Source organism: Sus scrofa, chromosome 9, assembly GCF_000003025.6.
Source record: "Sus scrofa isolate TJ Tabasco breed Duroc chromosome 9, Sscrofa11.1, whole genome shotgun sequence".
NCBI lineage: Eukaryota > Metazoa > Chordata > Mammalia > Artiodactyla > Suidae > Sus > Sus scrofa.
The window spans coordinates 73,696,480-73,714,812 of record NC_010451.4 but is presented as its reverse complement, the minus strand read 5'-3'; the positions used below and the strand labels follow the sequence as shown (position 1 = coordinate 73,714,812).

The 18,333-nt window shown below is 36.8% G+C and overlaps 1 protein-coding gene and 1 long non-coding RNA gene across 3 annotated transcripts in view; one reads left to right on the top strand and one right to left on the bottom strand.

The window, feature by feature from the left end:
* The window catches only part of LOC106504955, a 51,938-nt gene extending 44,008 nt beyond the window's left edge, over nucleotides 1-7,930 (top strand). The window contains exon 4 of the long non-coding RNA XR_001298947.2: nucleotides 6,917-7,930. This is a non-coding gene — a long non-coding RNA (uncharacterized LOC106504955). The remainder of the gene's footprint in view (nucleotides 1-6,916) is intronic.
* GNGT1 (G protein subunit gamma transducin 1) overlaps nucleotides 1-18,333 on the bottom strand; it is a 314,100-nt gene that overhangs the window by 2,934 nt on the left and 292,833 nt on the right. The window contains exons 3-4 of one of the 2 annotated variants that reach the window (XM_005667610.3): nucleotides 10,931-11,273; nucleotides 9,414-9,519 (exon numbers count right to left, since the gene is read on the bottom strand). In XM_005667610.3, the coding sequence (XP_005667667.1) occupies nucleotides 9,414-9,519; nucleotides 10,931-10,965 (141 nt within the window). In that variant the 5' untranslated portion in view covers nucleotides 10,966-11,273. The remainder of the gene's footprint in view (nucleotides 1-9,413; nucleotides 9,520-10,930; nucleotides 11,274-18,333) is intronic. The other variant, XM_005667611.3, reaches the window with a different exon arrangement.

Below are 18,333 nucleotides of genomic sequence, written 5' to 3'. Positions count from 1 at the left end.
CTTATCACCTCCTGGATTCTCAGAAGTACACACATGTAATTTCATTTGAAACTCATCTACAATGGTCAATCATGACTGTGTTAGAAGGTGAGCTCCAAAAGACTTGGGCTGATTTCCTCACAGGTATACCAGGCATCTAGAACAGAACCTGCATTTAGTTGGTGCTCAGTAAATAAATATATGCTGAACTAAATCACTTTATTGAGCTTGCTCCTTGTCATCTGCACTTGCATTATAGTAATGACTTTGTGAAAAATCAGGTTTTAGTATTTTAATGGACTCAGCCAGTGCCTGTTAATGTACCATTTAATATAACTTTTAGAGAGAGGCAGCATTTTCTACATATGTAAATATAAATGTGTGTGTATACACAAGCACATACACACATGAGACCAAATCATTCATTTCTTTAAACTGTCAGCTTGTTTTCACTTAATATATCATTAACACACTACTGCTTCATTTTTGGCAGTCTATGAAATCACCATTCTATAAGTTATCTAAGGAATTTGTTTTGTTTTAATAAAATATTTATGCCTTTTTGCATGAAAATTCCAAGCAACATTAGACACCAGACTTAAAATTAATTACAATCTACCAACTCATTATCATTATCTATGTATTAGAACAAATTGTTTATAACCAGGGCAAGGCAATGGTCAGGTGGCTTTTTCACAGGACAATACCTGGAATTTAGGCAGACATTCAAAATATGCAGTAATTTAGATTTACTTTTTTTCCTCCTCAAAATTTAAACTTGAGCTTTAGATTCATTTCCCACCCCCACCCCCGCCCTTTCCAAACACTAGCTCTTTTGGCCCCAACCAGATGCCAGGAACAGAGGTTTAAATTGTTCTAATTCAAGAATCAGTAAAGGGTTAGTTTTGATAATATCTGGCTAGGATCTGAGAAAATGAGGATCAATATACTACCTAAAATCCTATGTGAGTGTATATGCTTCAAAATTATTTTAGAAGGCTTATTTTAAGAATATACAGTTTAATATGGGATTACATGGCATGGTGAAAAGAGCCTGGGCATTGGATTCAGGCCATTCCAGGTTTGATACTGGCTCTGTCCACTTACCAGCTGTGTGTCTTTAGTTAAGATAGTTTAGTTACTTCATCTATAAAATAGGAGAAGCAACACAGATTGAATTAAGTACCTGGCATACATAGGTAGTCAATCAAATGATAGCTCTTTTTGGCTAATACTATGAAGATTGTCTTTAGTCTTTGCCTATCATATTCACTTATAGTCATCACAAATCACAGCTTTAGAAACTGAATGCAAAGAGCTGTCTAACTCTGACAGTACTACTGCCTTGATAGCAAATTAGGTTGTGGAATATTATGAACCAGTTCTGGTTCATAGACATCAAAAATTTTTTGAATAATAATTATATATTGTTACTATTCCTATTTTACAGACGAAGAAACAGAGGCCCAGATAAATTAGCTAATTTAAGTGAATGTTACACAGGGAGACATTTGTGGAGTCAGAATCTGAACCAGGGATATGGAAGATACCACTTATGACACTATGCCATCCTGTGTCAGGACTGGAAAGTTCTGTGTGTGTGTGTGTGTAGTTTTGGCAGTTTGAGTAACAGGGGAAAGGAAACCAACAACCTGACAAATGGGGGTGTATGTAGCATTTACTCAAAACAAAAATTCCCAGGTGAACGTGATACAAGTGAGTAATAAAAATGAAGATAACAAAACTGCCTGCAAAACAATTCTGAGTATATGAATAAGAAGACAGCTTTTGGATGTTTCCAGTAAAGAAGAAAAAATAATTCTTCTTTACCTCAAAAGTTTATTTTATTTTCCCCAAATTATAAAGATAAGGATTTTAATTTTTTTCGTGTGTATTCTAAGCTCTTGCGCTGTTTAACAGATTGAATTTTATCTTTATAGCAAAACATGTCTTGCCTGTATGGAAAGGGCAACAGGGAAGTTTGAGACAACTAAAAACATAAAAGAAGCCAAAATTCCAATTTTTATTGGGAGTAAGAGTTTTAAGCAAAGTATGAAGATAATACAAACTCTTTTTTTTTTTTTGCTTTGGCCTGATAAAATGAGCTTTTTAAAAAAGTATAAAATATACTCTTATCACTTGTGGAAGAGTTTTTGCTCTTCTAACTTTCCTAAAATGAAGAGATCTAAAACACCTATCTACATTTTCCAAGCTTCAGTCACTGTTTGGTGGGAACTTTTATTCCTTTGCCATTTCTGCCCCTTCTCATAGTGGAGGACTTTGGGGAACCATTTCCAAGATCTGACAAATGTTTTTAGGAGAAGCCAGTTAGTTCTTACGCCTGAACTCATTTTTATTTGCAGAGAAGGAATAGAATGTACTCACATTCATTACTGGTCATGACAGTTCTGGAGGGGATGAGGTCTTGGGTAAAAGTTTTGCACAATAACAAATAAAGAAAAGCTTATCAATTTAGAATAGTAAATACAAAATGCCTACATGCATTGTTTCATTTTATTGCTTAAAATATGATTTGTCTCCTATTCTTCATTTTAGTTTTCTTTCCTTTTTTTAAAAAACAATACCATCAAAATGTAAAAAAAACATTTTTAGCTTAGAAGTCAAACAAAAATAGGCTAAGAGCTGGATTTCGCTTATGGGAAATAGTTTGCCAGACTTGTGATTTAAACTCTAATTAAGAGATAAATATGATGATTAGTTTTCTTAATTTCTGATGAAATGCATCTGAACAACTCATTTTCAACTACATTGAATCTCTCCAGGGACTGATTTGGGAGAGGAAATAATAATTTTCCCTCTACCCCTCTAGGTTCTTGACCCTATAATAAGAACCACAGATTAACAGGAAAAAAAAAACAAACAAACAGAAGTTTAATCATATGTATACCTACGGTAAACAAGCAAGAGACCCAGGACAACTGAGTAGCTCCCTGAAATGGTTCAAGACATGACCTTATATACCATGTGCAGTGAAATACAAAAGAAGATGGTGGGTGAGGATAACAAGGGTGTGGGGAGACAGTTATGGGCTTAAGATACTTATCAGACTCTTAACCCTAAAATAATTCATGACAGCCTATCTCTTTAGGACAAGTATTTCCTTTCTTGCGTCAGACTACAGTCTTGTGGCTTTGCCCATTTGGTTAGAAACCCCAGCTTTTGGTTTTGTCCCCAGATTCCACACTGAGAACTGCTGGTGGCAGCTGCAGTTCCTCATCTGTTTGAAATCAGTCTGCTGTTCTCACTTCTAAGGTTTGCTGGTTCAGTCTTCTCCTTGCTCCCCAAATTCTACATTGAAAACTGCTGGCAGTTACTGGTTGAGATTGAATTGGTCTGACCTAAAAGCCATACTGGGTCTGATTTAAGAACTGAACTGGGTCTAGGATTAAACTGGGTCAGATTTAAGCTGGACTCCAGTTCGAGGACTTGGGTGAATACAATTTTGTTCTCAGGAAAGGCTACCACAAACAAAAATAACAACAACAACAAAACTACGCATCTTTTCCACAAATGGTTAAAATTTTAGAATGGAAGCTATAAGGTCTCTGTTAATTTTTTTTTTTTTTTTTTTTTTTTGCTTTTTAGGACCATGAGTGCAGCATATGGAGCTTCCCAGGCGAATTGGAGCTATAGCTGCTGGCCTACACCACAGCCACAGCAACATCAGTTCTGAGCCGTGTCTTTGACCTACACCACAGCTCACAGCAACGCCAGATCCTTAACCCACTGAGCAAGGCCAGGGGTGGGACCCACAACCTCATGGTTCCTGGTGGGATTCGTTTTTGCTGTGCCATGAAGAGAACTCCTGTTTTTGTTTTTAATTAATTATTTATTTATTTGATTTTTAGGGCCATACCCACCGCATATGGAAATTCCCAGGCTAGGGGTCAAATAGGAGCTACAGCTGCCAGCCTACGCCACAGCCACAGCAAAATGGGATCTCAGCCACGTCTGTGACCTACACCATAGCTCATGGCAATGCCGGATCCCCAGGCATTGAACCCACATGCTCATGGATACTAGTTGGGTTCATTACCACTGAGCCACGATGGGAACTCTTCTGTTTGCATTTTTATATTCATGACTCTCTCTCTATATGTATGTGTATGATATTTTTCCATCTCCAAATTGCCAAAATTATTTTACAAAAGAGTTCTATTTAAATGGCCTAAAGAAAAGTAGGCACTTAAATGAATTACATATTCATAATATTTTTAAAAATATAATAAAAACTAACTCAAATGCTTTTCAGATTCACATGATCTGAGATAAAAGCTAGTTTAAGTTTTTGATTTAATTAAAACAGATGTCTTCAGAGTTATTAATACTAAACATAATTTAGACATACAGCTTTTACCTAGGCTTACTAAAGGTTAAATAAGCTCAAGTTATCTCTTACAAAAATTGTCAGCAAGAAAAATAGCTTGAGATAATGGCTAACTTTGATGTCTCATGGAGTTTCGTGGGTAACTTTAACGTAATTGTTAAGAAAAAGAAAATTAACTAGCTGTAAGTAGGATAAAAACACTTTTAAAATACTTTCCCCAAATCTTTTCAATAAGCTGAAAGCCTTAAAGATAATTTAAATGATGAGTATCCAGATTATTTCTAAATAAACCAAAATACTGAAATATTACTGAGCACAGATTTATCCAATTTTGCTTCCCTTTATCAAAGAGTTAAAGATATTTGGGTCTATTAATAAGCATATTTTGTGCCACACTGAAAAATTTTCTGAGAAAGCATAGGTTTCTAAAAATAAGATTATAAAACATATTTATAAATTTGCCAAACGACAGAATCCTAGTATAAGGGACAGTCACAACTGTTTCTTTATTTTCACTAGTAATTAAACTTACTAAGGGCTAAAAATTCTAATACATGTAACTAAAACTACTAGATATAATAAGGGCCACATCTCTGTATGCAGAGAGAGATGTGTATTTTCAGTAAAAGAAAAATATATATGAGGAATGGAGATATGTTTTGCGGAGGGAAAATAAAGTAATTTTGTCCCAAAATGAGTTTGTTATTTCAGAAAAAGAAAAAAATAGGACAAAAATCTTAATTCAACAAAGAAAACTGCAGGGTGTTTGTATAAAAAGAAATTTGGGGAAAGGAATTTTACATGTGGTTAAGCTGGATGAGAGTAAATGAATTTGTTATAAGGATTTAAAAAATAAACTTTAATATCTATATTGTACTTATGTAGAGCACAATTTTCTTCCATCTGCTGGAAAGAACAAGTTTTATTGGGTTGTTGGTATGCTTTTAATAAATTATAAACAAAGGTTTTTATTTACCTTGCAAGTAAGTGAACTGTCTAGAAAACAAAAGTTTTGTATCTGGACAAAATAATTACCTGTATCTTTTTTTATTAGGTCTTTGATTACTTAAGAAAATCGAATATTCTCTGTTAAAAAGCTAGGGGTTTTTGTTTTGTTTTGTTTTAGTTTTTGTTTTACAATGACTTAACTTTCTGTATTTGCCTGCATAGTCTTTAGTTGTCACTATGGTTAAGTAAATATATTTTGTTTTATAGTGACCTATGATCCTATTTGACCCAATGTTTTAAAATCTTTTGATATCTTTGACAAACGTCCCCAGATTAAATTCTAAGCAAAGTCGTTTTGACCTCAAACTAACTTTGGGATTTTCCAAAGGGTTCCAGAAACATTTCAAAAGATTTGTGCTCTCTCCTTATAAAAAGGGAGATGCTAAAATAATTAAGTGCATTTAATATGCTAAATTATCTGGAAGCATTGTAAAATAAGAACACTAAGCCTTCTTTATGATGTATTTGTATAGGTATATGTATGTGTGTTCCAGAAATTATATGACATTTTTAAAGTCTTATTTGTCCTGGTATAACATTATCACTAACAATTCTGGTTACTATCTTTAATGTTGTGTTTCACAGACATAATCAAATTCCCTTGTCAATTGCATTATATACGAACTCTCATTGGATCTTTAATAACAGACATTTTAAAATCTTTTGTCATTTATAGAAAGTTATTTTACTCTGATGCTTTGAAAAAGTTTTTGTACAAAAGTATTTCATCCTCAAGGAGATCCATGGCAAAGATTTTTTTCAAGGTTTCTGATAAATTTAGGAGCATAAATTTGAACTGGATAAGAATTTCCAGAACCAATGGAAAACTGTATTCAAAGAGTTTGAGTTACTTAGAACTACAAGAACTAAGGAAGATGATTATAATTTTTAGAAACATTTCTGGTTTTTCAATGTTTTGTTTTTCCAGATTTAACATTTTCTCTTAAGCTACCTATGACTTAGAGCAATTTGGTAAAGAATACCTTTGTAAATGAAGATGAAAACATTTACTTTTTCTCCCTACCTGATCCTCCAAAATTTGGAAACTCTTGAGTATTCTTTTCCTGGCAACACAGGTAGTTATTCATGCAGTTTCAATAAGAATCTGTTTTCCTTGTAACAGGACACAATTTGAAACACTTGCTAAAACACCAAAGTTTTAACTGAAATGGTACTGCAGGTAAAACCTGATGGCCAGTTCTTGGCTTGGCTTCCTGACTTTGAATACTTTAAGTGTTCAATCTGGGATTCCTTGTGAAAAGTCCCAGCAAAGCAGTCTTGAAAGGGCTTATAGGGTTAATCACTATTCTTGCTGCACTTACGTAAACAATGAGGCCAACTTTAATGCATGCAAACAAATTAGTTTTTCTGTGATTATCTTTGATAAAAATGGTGGAATCTCTATAGAGAAAAATTATGTTTGTACTTTTGTAGATATTAGATTCCAATCTTATTAATTGTCTTTGAGGTTTTGCTATATACCTACAAACTGGACTGTATCCTGAATTCTTCTAGTTTCCTCAAATATCTAGCTACTCCTCTCTAACATTTTCAATTTTCACCCACCCCTTTTATTTTAAGTCACTAGAACAAAGAATACCCTTGAGTTTCCTTGGAAGGGACTATACCAGGTTCTCCTCACTATCCAGATGGCAGCCAAACTTCAAGGACTTAAACCTTGAATACACATTTTAGAGCTGAAGAAGGCTTCACCTGATGTTTGTTTCTGTGTAAATGCTGGAGACCTTCAAATCAAATCCACAAGGAAGAGAAATAGCTGACACTGATGTAAACTGCTTCCACCCAAAGTGACAAAGCAAGACTTCAGACTTGAACTAAACATGAAAACCTTTCTTATTCCCTTTCTTTCCTTTACTCTGGCATTAGCCTTGAAAGATAACATCATTATTCATAGCTCCCAAGCCTCTGCTAAGGATTTAATCTTTCAGATGGCTGGACTTGTCATCAAAAACTCCTGTCTGTCCATGATGCTAGAATCCATTAACAGTGCTATCTTAGTGGGAGTGGTTTGGCCGCTGATAGGATTTACCTTTGTCTGTGGTGGTTACTATTCTCCTTGGGCCTATGAATGTCTGGGTGGCTGCACATAACTGGGCAATCCCTCTTAACTTATCTAGCTATGCCTCTAATTCTCACAGAAAAATTGAGACACCTCACTCATCAACCCACCCTGCCCTGATTTACACTGCCAAGTTAGAAAGACCCACCAGGAAGCATTCATGATTCAAAATGAGCTCCTTTTGGTAGATCACCGTTTCCTTCCTTAGGAGTAAATGCAAATGAGTATACAATCAAGAATCACTCCTTAACTCTTGAAACTGCTGCAGAACTAACTGCCAAAATAATAGTTGCTCAACAAAATTCCTAGACTCTCTGGCCAAAGTTATTCTTGATAATAGGACAACCCTTGATTATCTTTTAGCTGAGAAAGGAGGTGTCTATGCTGTGGCCAATACCACTTGCTATACCTGGATTAACACTTCTGAAGAAGTTGAAACTTGGAGTTCCCGTCATGGTGCAGTGGTTAACGAATCCGACTAGGAACCATGAGGTTGCGGGTTTGGTCCCTGGCCTTGCTCAGTGGGTCAAGCAAGGGTCCGGCATTGCCGTGAGCTGTGGTGTAGGTCACAGATGCAGGATGCGGCTTGGATCCTGCGTTGCTGTGGCTCTGGCGTACGTAGCCCGGTGGCTACAGCTCCGATTAGACCCCTAGCCTGGGAACCTCCATATGCCACAGGAGCGGCCCTAGAAAAGGCAAAAAGACCAAAAAAAAAGAAAAAAAATAAAGTTTAAACTTAGTTACATAAGCTCACAGAGCAAGCCACTTGGTTTACAAAGGTGACTCTTTCAATGGGGTCCTGACTTGACTTTGATTGGTTTGGGTCTTGGGACCATGGCTCTGAAATGGACTCCAAATTATGCAGCTTATAACAATCAGAGTAGTTTCCCTGGTGTGCTGTATTCTCTCAAAAGCTTTAAGTGCATGTCTGCAGCTGCCAACCACCAAGCAAATGACTTCCCAAAGACTGGAACACCAGAAAAGGCATGAAGAGAATGACTAATTAAGAAATTTTTGAGCTTGAAGTCATGACCTATGAATACCACAGAGATTCAGCAAAAACATCATGACCTATGAATATCACACAGAGGATCAGTAAAAAAGAACTACAGAACAGTAGCTGAGAATGGTGCTAATGAGTTATATTTTGATCACAAGTCTCAGTTAAGGTGAAAGTTTGGTCAAAAGATGGGAATTGTTAAGAGGAAAAAGAAGAAAATAAAAGAAAAAAGAAAGAAAGGAAGGAAGAAAGAACTGGCCCCCAATGCAGTCACTTAGGTGAAGTCCCAAGTCAACAAACCAAAATGTAATACCTAACCTAATTGCACCCTTTCCCAAGAGTGGAATTTTAAACCCATGAGTCCGGAATTCCCTGATCAACACTAGTGAAGTCATCTGCATGACAGACCCCTGTCCTTTCTCCAAAGAAAAGTGACCCTGCCTGAAATAATTCCTTTCTTTTGTTTATGACTTCCTCATCCCATCCTCTTCTGCCTATAAACACCTTCAATTTAGTGCAGCTCCAGGGAGAGCCTTGTTTGATGGGCTGCTGCCCAATTCATGAGTTATATTTAATAAAGCCAATTATATATTCAAACTTACACCGTTGAATTTTGTTTTGTAACAACAGTGAACAAAGGTCAGGTTGTTAACAGCTTTAAGTCCTTGGCTTCTCCCTTGATAGGAGTTTCTTAGAGATTTAGAGTCATACTTCTCCTGATACAGAGAGGGAGATACACTTACAAATGCAGAGTTCCCTTATAAATGTCCTATCTCTTAGGAAAGGGTAACTTCTACTTGGTTTTCAGAGCTTCCTCTGTGTCTGTTTTTTCGTTTGTTGTTTGGTTGGTTTTTGTTTTTAACGATCAGCCTAAAATAATCCTTATGCCAAAGAGGAATATTTTGGGGTGGCAAATTCTGCTCCCCTTCAATAATTTTTTACTTGGTAGTGCTACAGATATCTCTAAAAATAAAATTTGAAAGAGAGCAGCAACTTACCAGCATTCTTTCCAGTGTCACTTCTTTCTTGAGCTGGTCAACTTCCATCTTCAATTTGTCCTTTTCTGTCAGGTCCTCAATATTGATCACTGGCATCTTTGGCCTGCTGAAAAGGTGGAAAATGAGTTTATACACCTGAATTGCTAGACTTGCTTCAAATTAATGTTACCCAACCCTTCCCTCAGTGATTAACTTACTAAGTGAACTGTTTGCTTTAACTTCCTATGATAATCAATTTCTCTTCAATGTTCTCTGAACAATTCTGGCACTGCACACTAGCCTTGAGATTTTAGAGCTTCCATATAATCATCACTAATATGATTAAACTAAGTATTTGACTCAACACCTGCTACTAGGTTTGTGGGGAGGGGTTAGTTCAGTTAGTACATAACTTTAAATATCCAATGCTCCTTCTTTTCTCTGTTTTTTAGCACAGTATAAAAACTTGAGGTTCCAACCCTCATCCCCAACTCTAAAACTCTCCATCACATGATTGATGCCTTTTAAGTTAGTTTGAGGTCATTCTGAGGACTACCCATTAATCCCCTAAATTGCTGGAGTATTTAATCTGGTATTAACAGAGAAACATACAAAAAGTATCACTATAAATTCCATATAGACTTATTTAAATATGAACCAAAAAGAATGCAGATATAGCAGACAAACAACCTTAATTAGAAACAAGCTTATTACTTAGGAATATTTCTCCAGACAAGACTTTGAATTTTTTTTGTATATAACTGTCACAATGAATTGGATAGCAGTGATGAACAAATGAAGCATTAAATGGGATGTGGTCAGTCTGATCTGTCGACCTACATCATAAAAGACTCTTCTGTCCTTTTAGCAATCTTTTTAATTAGATCAATGAGCAATGGGAAAGATGGCACCGTAGCTGGTGATTTCTGTATGAAAGTGCCTGGAAAATACTTCACTGTAGCCAAGTGTATGCTTTGTAATCTCTCCTTTTTTGGTTCTCTTTTCTCTTTTGTCTCCCTGGTCCAACTTTCGTGATGACATATTTTTATGAAAGTAGACATATTCAGGTCACAAGGTATTTCAGAAAACACCATACATCTACATAAAAATATGCTGCTCATCATAGATCAGCAATTAACTTATTTCCTTGCATTTATAAAGCATTTTTAATTCCAAAAACTCTAAGGAAATATTATTTTCCTTCTCAGTTTTACAATATTCTGTTCCTCTCTGGGAAAGAGGTAGGTTAGCCTATTTTTAGGGATAAATGCCTACACTGGCCAGCACAGAAGTAGTAGGGCACCTTATGGGAACACAAAGCCAATGTTTCCTATACTTTTAATTTTCATTTTATATTTTTTATTTTATTCTCTTATTTTAAGAATAAAAATAACAACAAAAACTTATTTCTTTCTGTGTAATTATCGCTTGGTACTTGACAGCCTATTCTCAATTTCATTCTTGCTTTTCCTTCTCACTCCCTTCAGACTACCTGGAAAAATTTCACAGGTGCATCTATTTCTGATGATCATTTTTACCTGCTGACATTGTCCTTTGCACAACTTTTCTCCATTTTGGAAAATGTTTTCCACTTGGCAGTGGCTTTGAAGAATCACTTTAGATTTCCGTGTATTGATTTTGTATCCTGCAGCTTTACTGAATTTCTTGATGAGCTCTAGTAGTGTTCTGTGTATAGTATTATTCTAGGATTTTCTATGTGTAGTATTATGTCATATGCAAACAGCTAGAGTTTCACTTCTTCTTTTCCACTTCAGATTCCTTTTATTTCTTCTCTGATTATCGTGGCTAAGACTTCCAAAGTTATGTTCAATAAAAGTGGCAACAATCTCTTCAATAAGCGGTGCTGGGAAAACTGGAAAGCTACATGGAAAAGAAAGAAATTAGAATACTTTCAAACACCGTATACAAAAGTAAACTCTAAATGGATTAAAGACTTAAATATAAGACCAGATACTATAAAACTCTTAAAGGAAAACATTGGCAGAACACTCTCTTACACAAACTGCGGCAATATCTTTTTGGACCCACCTCCTAGAGTAATGAAAATAAAAATTTTAAAATGGGACCTAGTTATAAATTTAAAATTAAAAGCTTTTTCCAGGATAAAGGAAACCATAAATAAAATGAAATGACAACGCACATAATGGGAGAAAATCTTTGCAAATGAAGCAACCAACAAGGGATTTATGTCCAAAATATACAAACAACTCACTCAGCTAAATATCATAAAACCAAACAATGCAATCTAAAAATGGGGAGAAAATGTAAACAGACATGTCTCCAAAGACATACAGATGGCAAAAAAAAGTAAAGAAAAGATGATAACCATCATTAATTAGTAGAGAAATGCAAATCAAAACTATGATGTAATTTGATCCAGCAATCCCACTCCTGGTCATCTATCTAGAGAAAACCATGACTCGGAAAGACACATAAACTCCAATGTTCATTGCAGCACTATTTGCAACAGCCAAGACATGGAAACAACCTAAATGTCCATTGACAGAGCAGTGGATAAAGAAGATGTGGTACATATACACAATGGAATATTACTCAGCCATTAAAAAGAATGAAATACCAGCATTTTTACCAACATGGATGGACCTAGAAATTATTATGCTAAGTGAAGTCAGTCATACAATGAGACACCAACATCAAATGCTTTCACTGACATGTGGAATCTGAAAAAAGGACAGACTGAACTTCTTTGCAGAACAGATGCTGACTCACAGACTTTGAAAAACTTATGGTTTCCAAAGGAGACAGTTCGGAGGGTGGGGGATGCACTGGGGTTGTGGGATGGAAATTCTATAAAATTGTATTGTGATGATCATTGTACAGTAAATGTAATAAATTCACTGAGTAATAAAAAAATTAAAAAAAAACTACAATGAGGTACTACTTTACATTGGTCAGAATGGTCATCATCAAAAAGTCTACAAACAATAAATGCTGCAGAGGGTATGGAGAAAAGGGAACCTTCCTACACTGTTGGTGGGAATGTAAATTGGTACAACCACTATGGAAAACATTAAGGAGCTTCCTTAAAAAACTAAAAATAGAACTACCATATGACCCAGCCATCCCACTCCTGGGCATATATCCAGGGAAAACTATAATTCGAAAAGATACATGCAGCCCAATGTTCACTGCAGCACTGTTTAAAATAGCCAAGACATGGAAGCAGCCTAAATGTCCATTGACAGAAGAATGGATAGAGAAGATGTGGTACATATAAAAAACAATACTACTCAGCTATAAAAAAAGAATGAAATAATGCCATTTGCAGCAACATGGAAGGACCTAGAGATTATCATACTAAGTGAAGGAAGTCAGGCAGAAAAAGATAAATATCATATGACATTATTATATGTGGTATCTTAAAAAAGGATACAAATGAACTTATTTGCAGAACAGAGACAGACACACAGACTTTGAAAACAAACTTATGGTTAACAAAGAGGACAGGTCAGTGGGGGAGGGGGACGGATTGGGGGGTTCAGGATTGGCCTATGCACATCGTGATATATGGAATGATTGGTCAATGGGGACCTGCTGTATAGCATAGTGGACTCTATTCAATATTCTGTGATAATCCATATGGGAAAATACTCTGGAAAAGAATGGATGTATGTATACGTATAACTGAATCACTTTGTTGACCGCAGAAATTGTCACAGCATTGTGAATCAACTGCATACTTTGATGAAACTTAAAAAAAAAAAAAAAAAGAATCACTTTAGGAACCTGCTAAAATAGGAGCCCAATTTAAGAGGTTTTGCTTTGCGATAGGGATTAGAATTTCACGTTCTCTGTTCCAGAGAAGCTTTACCATATAAAGTCAATGGTTAATGATCACCAGATCATCCACTGGCACTTGCTAGCTGTGTGGCTCTGATTGAGTTATGTAACCTCTCTGTGTCTTAATTTACTATGAAATAGGAGCAATAATAGTACATAACTGTAGATTTCCTGAGAAGAATAAAGACTGTATAAGTATGTGTAGCACAGAGCAAACACTCAGTATGTTAGCTGATGTTACTCACTCTGGTTCTCCAGGCTTTCAGATTATGCTGTTTTACATGTAATTTGCTAATAGGTGGTTTCGTAAGTGTTCTTTTTTTTTTTTTTTCTTGTCCTTTTGCCATTTCTAGGGCCACACCCGCAACATATGGAGGTTCCCAGGCTAGGGGTCGAATCGGAGCTGTAGCCACCGGCCTATGCCAGAGCCGCAGCAACGCGGGATCCGAGCCGCGTCTGCAACCTACACCACAGCTCACGGCAACGCCGGATCGTTAACCCACTGAGCAAGGGTAGGGACCGAACCCGCAACCTCATGGTTCCTAGTTGGATTCGTTAACCACTGCACCACGACGGGAACTCCTCGTAAGTGTTCTTAAAGGACATCATGTGGACATGATTTAGCTCCTTTGATACCATGTGTAGTCGATACTGTTGGTGTCCAGATTCCCCTTTCTGGGGTGGGGTATTTATTATCTCCCCAGAAGCCATGGATGTTGAATGCCAAACCTTTGCATATGCGTGTCCATGGCAGATGGAAACCACTTCAGATGGTAATGTCTGGGAGATTATGACAGCTGGCCCCTGTGGGTGTCCTGTAACAAATGGCTGGCTGAAATGGGGTTCCAATAGCCAGACCACTTGCCTCTAGGCTGTAAAGCTTTGGTGTCATTGAGAACCTTCCTGATGCCTCATAGGTTCAGGATGACCACTAGACTTCAGAAACATCTTGGCCTACTTTCTCCTTCACCCTGCTTTCCTCCTTCCTTCAGAGGTTTCTCCTGATAAATCACCATCAATAAATTACTTGGACAAGGGTCCCTGTCTTAGGCTCTGCTTCGAAGAACTCTAAGAAATTGTAAGGATTATAAGAAGAATTTATAAGGGGTTTTATAAGAGCATCTATATCTTTCATAACTTATGTCCTTACTCCTGCATATTCTTGCATGTACAGAAGAGAATCATCAAGTAGTGATAAAGTCATTTGCAACCTATGTCAGAAATATTAACCTAGACGTAGAAAAGTACAAGATGTTGTAGAAGAGGAAAAACAAGTTTCCCTCTACCCTTCTAGGATCTTGGCTGAGACTATCCAATGATAAAAGATTAATAGGAGAAAAACAAAAGTTTAGTAACATGTATACCTTCTGAATATGTGGGAGAGACCCAGGAAAACTGAGTAACTCCCCAAATGGCCTAAGCCACCACCTTAAATATGGCTTCCAGCTAAAGACAAAATGTTGGGGACTGGGAGGAGGAGTCAGTTATGGAAGTTATTGGACAAACCACAGTAAACAAGGGCTGTGAGATCTGAGTTGCTGCCTTCTCCACTGATAGGAGTTTTTAGAGACTTAGACTCATCCTAAGTACATCCTTACTGGTACAGAGAGGGAGGCACATTACAAATGGAGATTTCCCTTATAAATATAAATGCCTATTATAACAGGATAACTTGATTTTCACAGCTTCTCCTGTGTTTGATGTTTCTTAAAAATAATCAGCTCAAAATATTCCTTATGCCAGAGAGGTATATGTTGGGGTGGCATATTCTGCACTCCTCCAGCATCTAACCTTACTTTATTAACAAATGATTTCTTAACTCTAAGATGCTTAAAGTATTTAATAATATTTTAAGCAAAACACACTTCATTTGGTGGAGGTGAATCTTAGAAGATTTGAGAATGCTTGCCAAATTTGATGCCATGGGTCTTGTATGAAAAAATACAGAGTGAGGATCAAAATCTCACTACCCTCAAGGATACCTAGATACACACAGAAACATGGTGTATGTTGTCTGCACAAGAGAGTTCAAATGCTCAGAGTTGTATTGAAGTCAAAGATTTAAAAGGATTCAGATATAATATCATTTAATTACTCTTTATCCCATTTTGCAGGTGAGGCAAAGGTGGTCCACAGAATATGCCCCAAATCACACACTTGGTGGCAACAGAGCTGGGGCTATACCGCAGGTGTTTGGGTATTTGTTTTCTGGTCTAGGATATTTTCCACTTCAACATGCATCTTTCAGTTACCCCTCCTCAAACTAGTGTAAAGGAGTAGTTTTTTTTCTTTTTTTTTCTTTTTTTTTTTAAGACCCCAGAATTACATACAGAAAGAAAACAGAATTGACAACCAAGGCACTAACCACCCCCCGGGGGCCTCCTTCCACAGGAAGTCCTAAGAGGGGCTAGATCAGATTACTGGACCTATTATCAGGCAACCCCACCCCGACCTTCACCAGAACATAAAGGGAAGGACTGAAGATTCAGAGACCAACAAGCTACCTCAGAGGAGAAGCAGTTACAGCCACTTCAGGGGAGAAACACCCCCATTAAGTAGAAGCTATGTCATCTTTCACCTCTTCTTTCAACCTGCCCTATGGTGGAGCTAAGGTCCAAAAAAGAAAAAAAGCCAAGAAAAGAAGAGGAAGGGGAGGAGGAAGGAAGGGTCTCAGAGTTGTACCATCTCCACAGAGCATTGCTTTTCAGTGGGGGCAATAGTGCCCCCTAGGGGGACTTTTGTTTCACTGGGTTTGTGGGTGTGGGTGAGAAATGTTGAGAATAGAACTATGTAGAGTAGTTTAGTGTCTCACTAATATCTTTCCAAGTTTCCATGAGATTTCTTGCTGATTTAGTTTAGAACTAAAATGGGTTAGTGTAAAGTTAAAAGGTCACTTGTTCTTTGCTTTTACACGTTATAGATAAGTGTATTTTGAAGTAAGAAAACGAAGAAATATTTAACTCATAAGGGCTATATTAGATGAAATTATTAAAATTAACTTTAAAAATCTTTTGTTTTATACAGAGAATCAATCACAGATTGTTGTTAGAATAGAATAGAAATGTTGTTAGCATACTTTAAATATGTTGGGGGAGATCCCGTCGTGACTAGGAACCATGAGGTTGCAGGTTGGATCCCTGCCCTTGCAAAGGATCCGGTGTTGCCGTGAGCTGTGGTGTAGGTCGCAGATGTGGCTCGGATCCCACGCTGCTGTGGCTCTGGCGTAGGCCAGTGGCTACAGCTCCGTTTGACCCCTAGCCTGGGAACCTCCATATGTTGCGGGTGTGGCCCTAGAAAAGGCAAAAAGAAAAAAAAAATAAATAAAATACAATAAGTATGTTGATTCATAAACACTCCATTTCACACATTTTAAAGAAATAAATCCACTCTATTATGTATAATAGACTTGTAGTCATGTGAGTATAAATTTTCTTATCTTGTACTATTCTTTCTCATCCTGACATTATACTTGTGACTATTAAAAATAATAGCTAGCATTTTATTCATTCATTCAACAAATATTTATCAAGTGCTATTATGTACCAGACACAATTCTGGATGCTTGAGGGTAGAGCAGAGAGAAAAAAAATTAGTAAACTTTGCCACAAACTAGAGGAGAAAGACAATGGACAAGATTAAAAAAAAAATTAAATGTAGCAATATAGTGTGATAAGTGCTAAGAAGAAAAATCAACATGGCAGGAATGGGAATAGGAAGTGTCAAGAGAAGTGTTTCAATTATTGAGTGGCTGGGGAAGGTGCTCTGAGACATTTGACTGAAGACCTGAAAGAGATGAAGGAGCAGGCCATGCATATATCTAAGAGGAGACTGTTCCAGTGAACAGAAAGTGCAAGGAGAGCCGTGAGCCAGTATGAACATGAGGAGCCAAGTGAATGTGGGTGAAGAATTGTAGATGATATCACTGATTATGTGGGTCTTTCAAACCATTGTAAAAACTCTGGCTTCACTCTGAGTGACTTAAGGAACATCCCAGGGTTTTGAGTAATAGTGTGATATTATCTGTCATATATTCTAGCAGCATTACTTTGGCAGCTATTTTGAGGCTAGACCATAGAGGGTAAGGGTAGAAGTGAGGAAGAGGTAATTTTGGTAATTAAGGTGAGACCTGATGGTGGCTAAAACCAGGGTAATAGAAGTAGAGGTGGTACCATTCTAAATATATTTTGAAAGTAGAGATAATAGGATGTGCTGAGAGATCAGATGTAGAATGAAAAAGTAGCCAAAAAGCAAGAGAACTCCAGTGATTTGGGTCTGAACAACTAAAGAAGGAATTTGCTGTTTCCTGAGATGGGGAAGACCTAAGAAGGGGAATCCCACATTTGAGATGCTTGTTAAATTCGTTTGAATGGGGAGCTTGGAGTTGAGGGGAGAGTCTGGAGTTGAGGAGAGAGCCAAAAGAATGGATGAGAACACCCAGGGTAAATAGGAAAGAGAAGAGAACAAAGGATTGAACACTGAAGTCCTCTAAAGTGAGGGAGAGGAGATGCAATTAATAAAGGAGAGTTTCTTCTGATGAGGATTAAATGAGCTGATATTAGTTCACTTTTGAGCATTTACCATGTGCCAGACACTGGGCTAATACATATGTGCAATACATCTATCCCTTTATATCTATGGATCTATTCTTCTTCCTTCTCTTTTTGTACACGGGCCAATACAATGATAGCAGCTAACAAGTATTCATTGATTTAGCAAATATTTATTAACTACCAGGGACCAGGCACTCTTGATTTCTAGGGGTTGAAGCAGCAAACAAAATCGGCTTTCTTATCTCATTGTGTTTATACTTCATCACTCTATAAATCATTCCTTTCAGCTGAGTATTTTTTTTTCTGTCACACAAAAGGTAGTTTATATTTTGAGTTTTTCCTCCATCTAATTAAGTTGATCATACATTTTATCATATTTTTGAAAGCCAGTTGCTTTTGTATCTGTTGCTATTTTTATTACATGAGTAGCAATCTCACTCAACCTGTAGCTTCTTCTCATGTGACTTATAGACCTTCAAATAAATTCTATGACAATTCACTTTCTTTCCCAGAGCAACTCTGTTTCTGTTGAGCCAGGTGGGTTTTCAAGATACTTAAGCAGAAGAGGG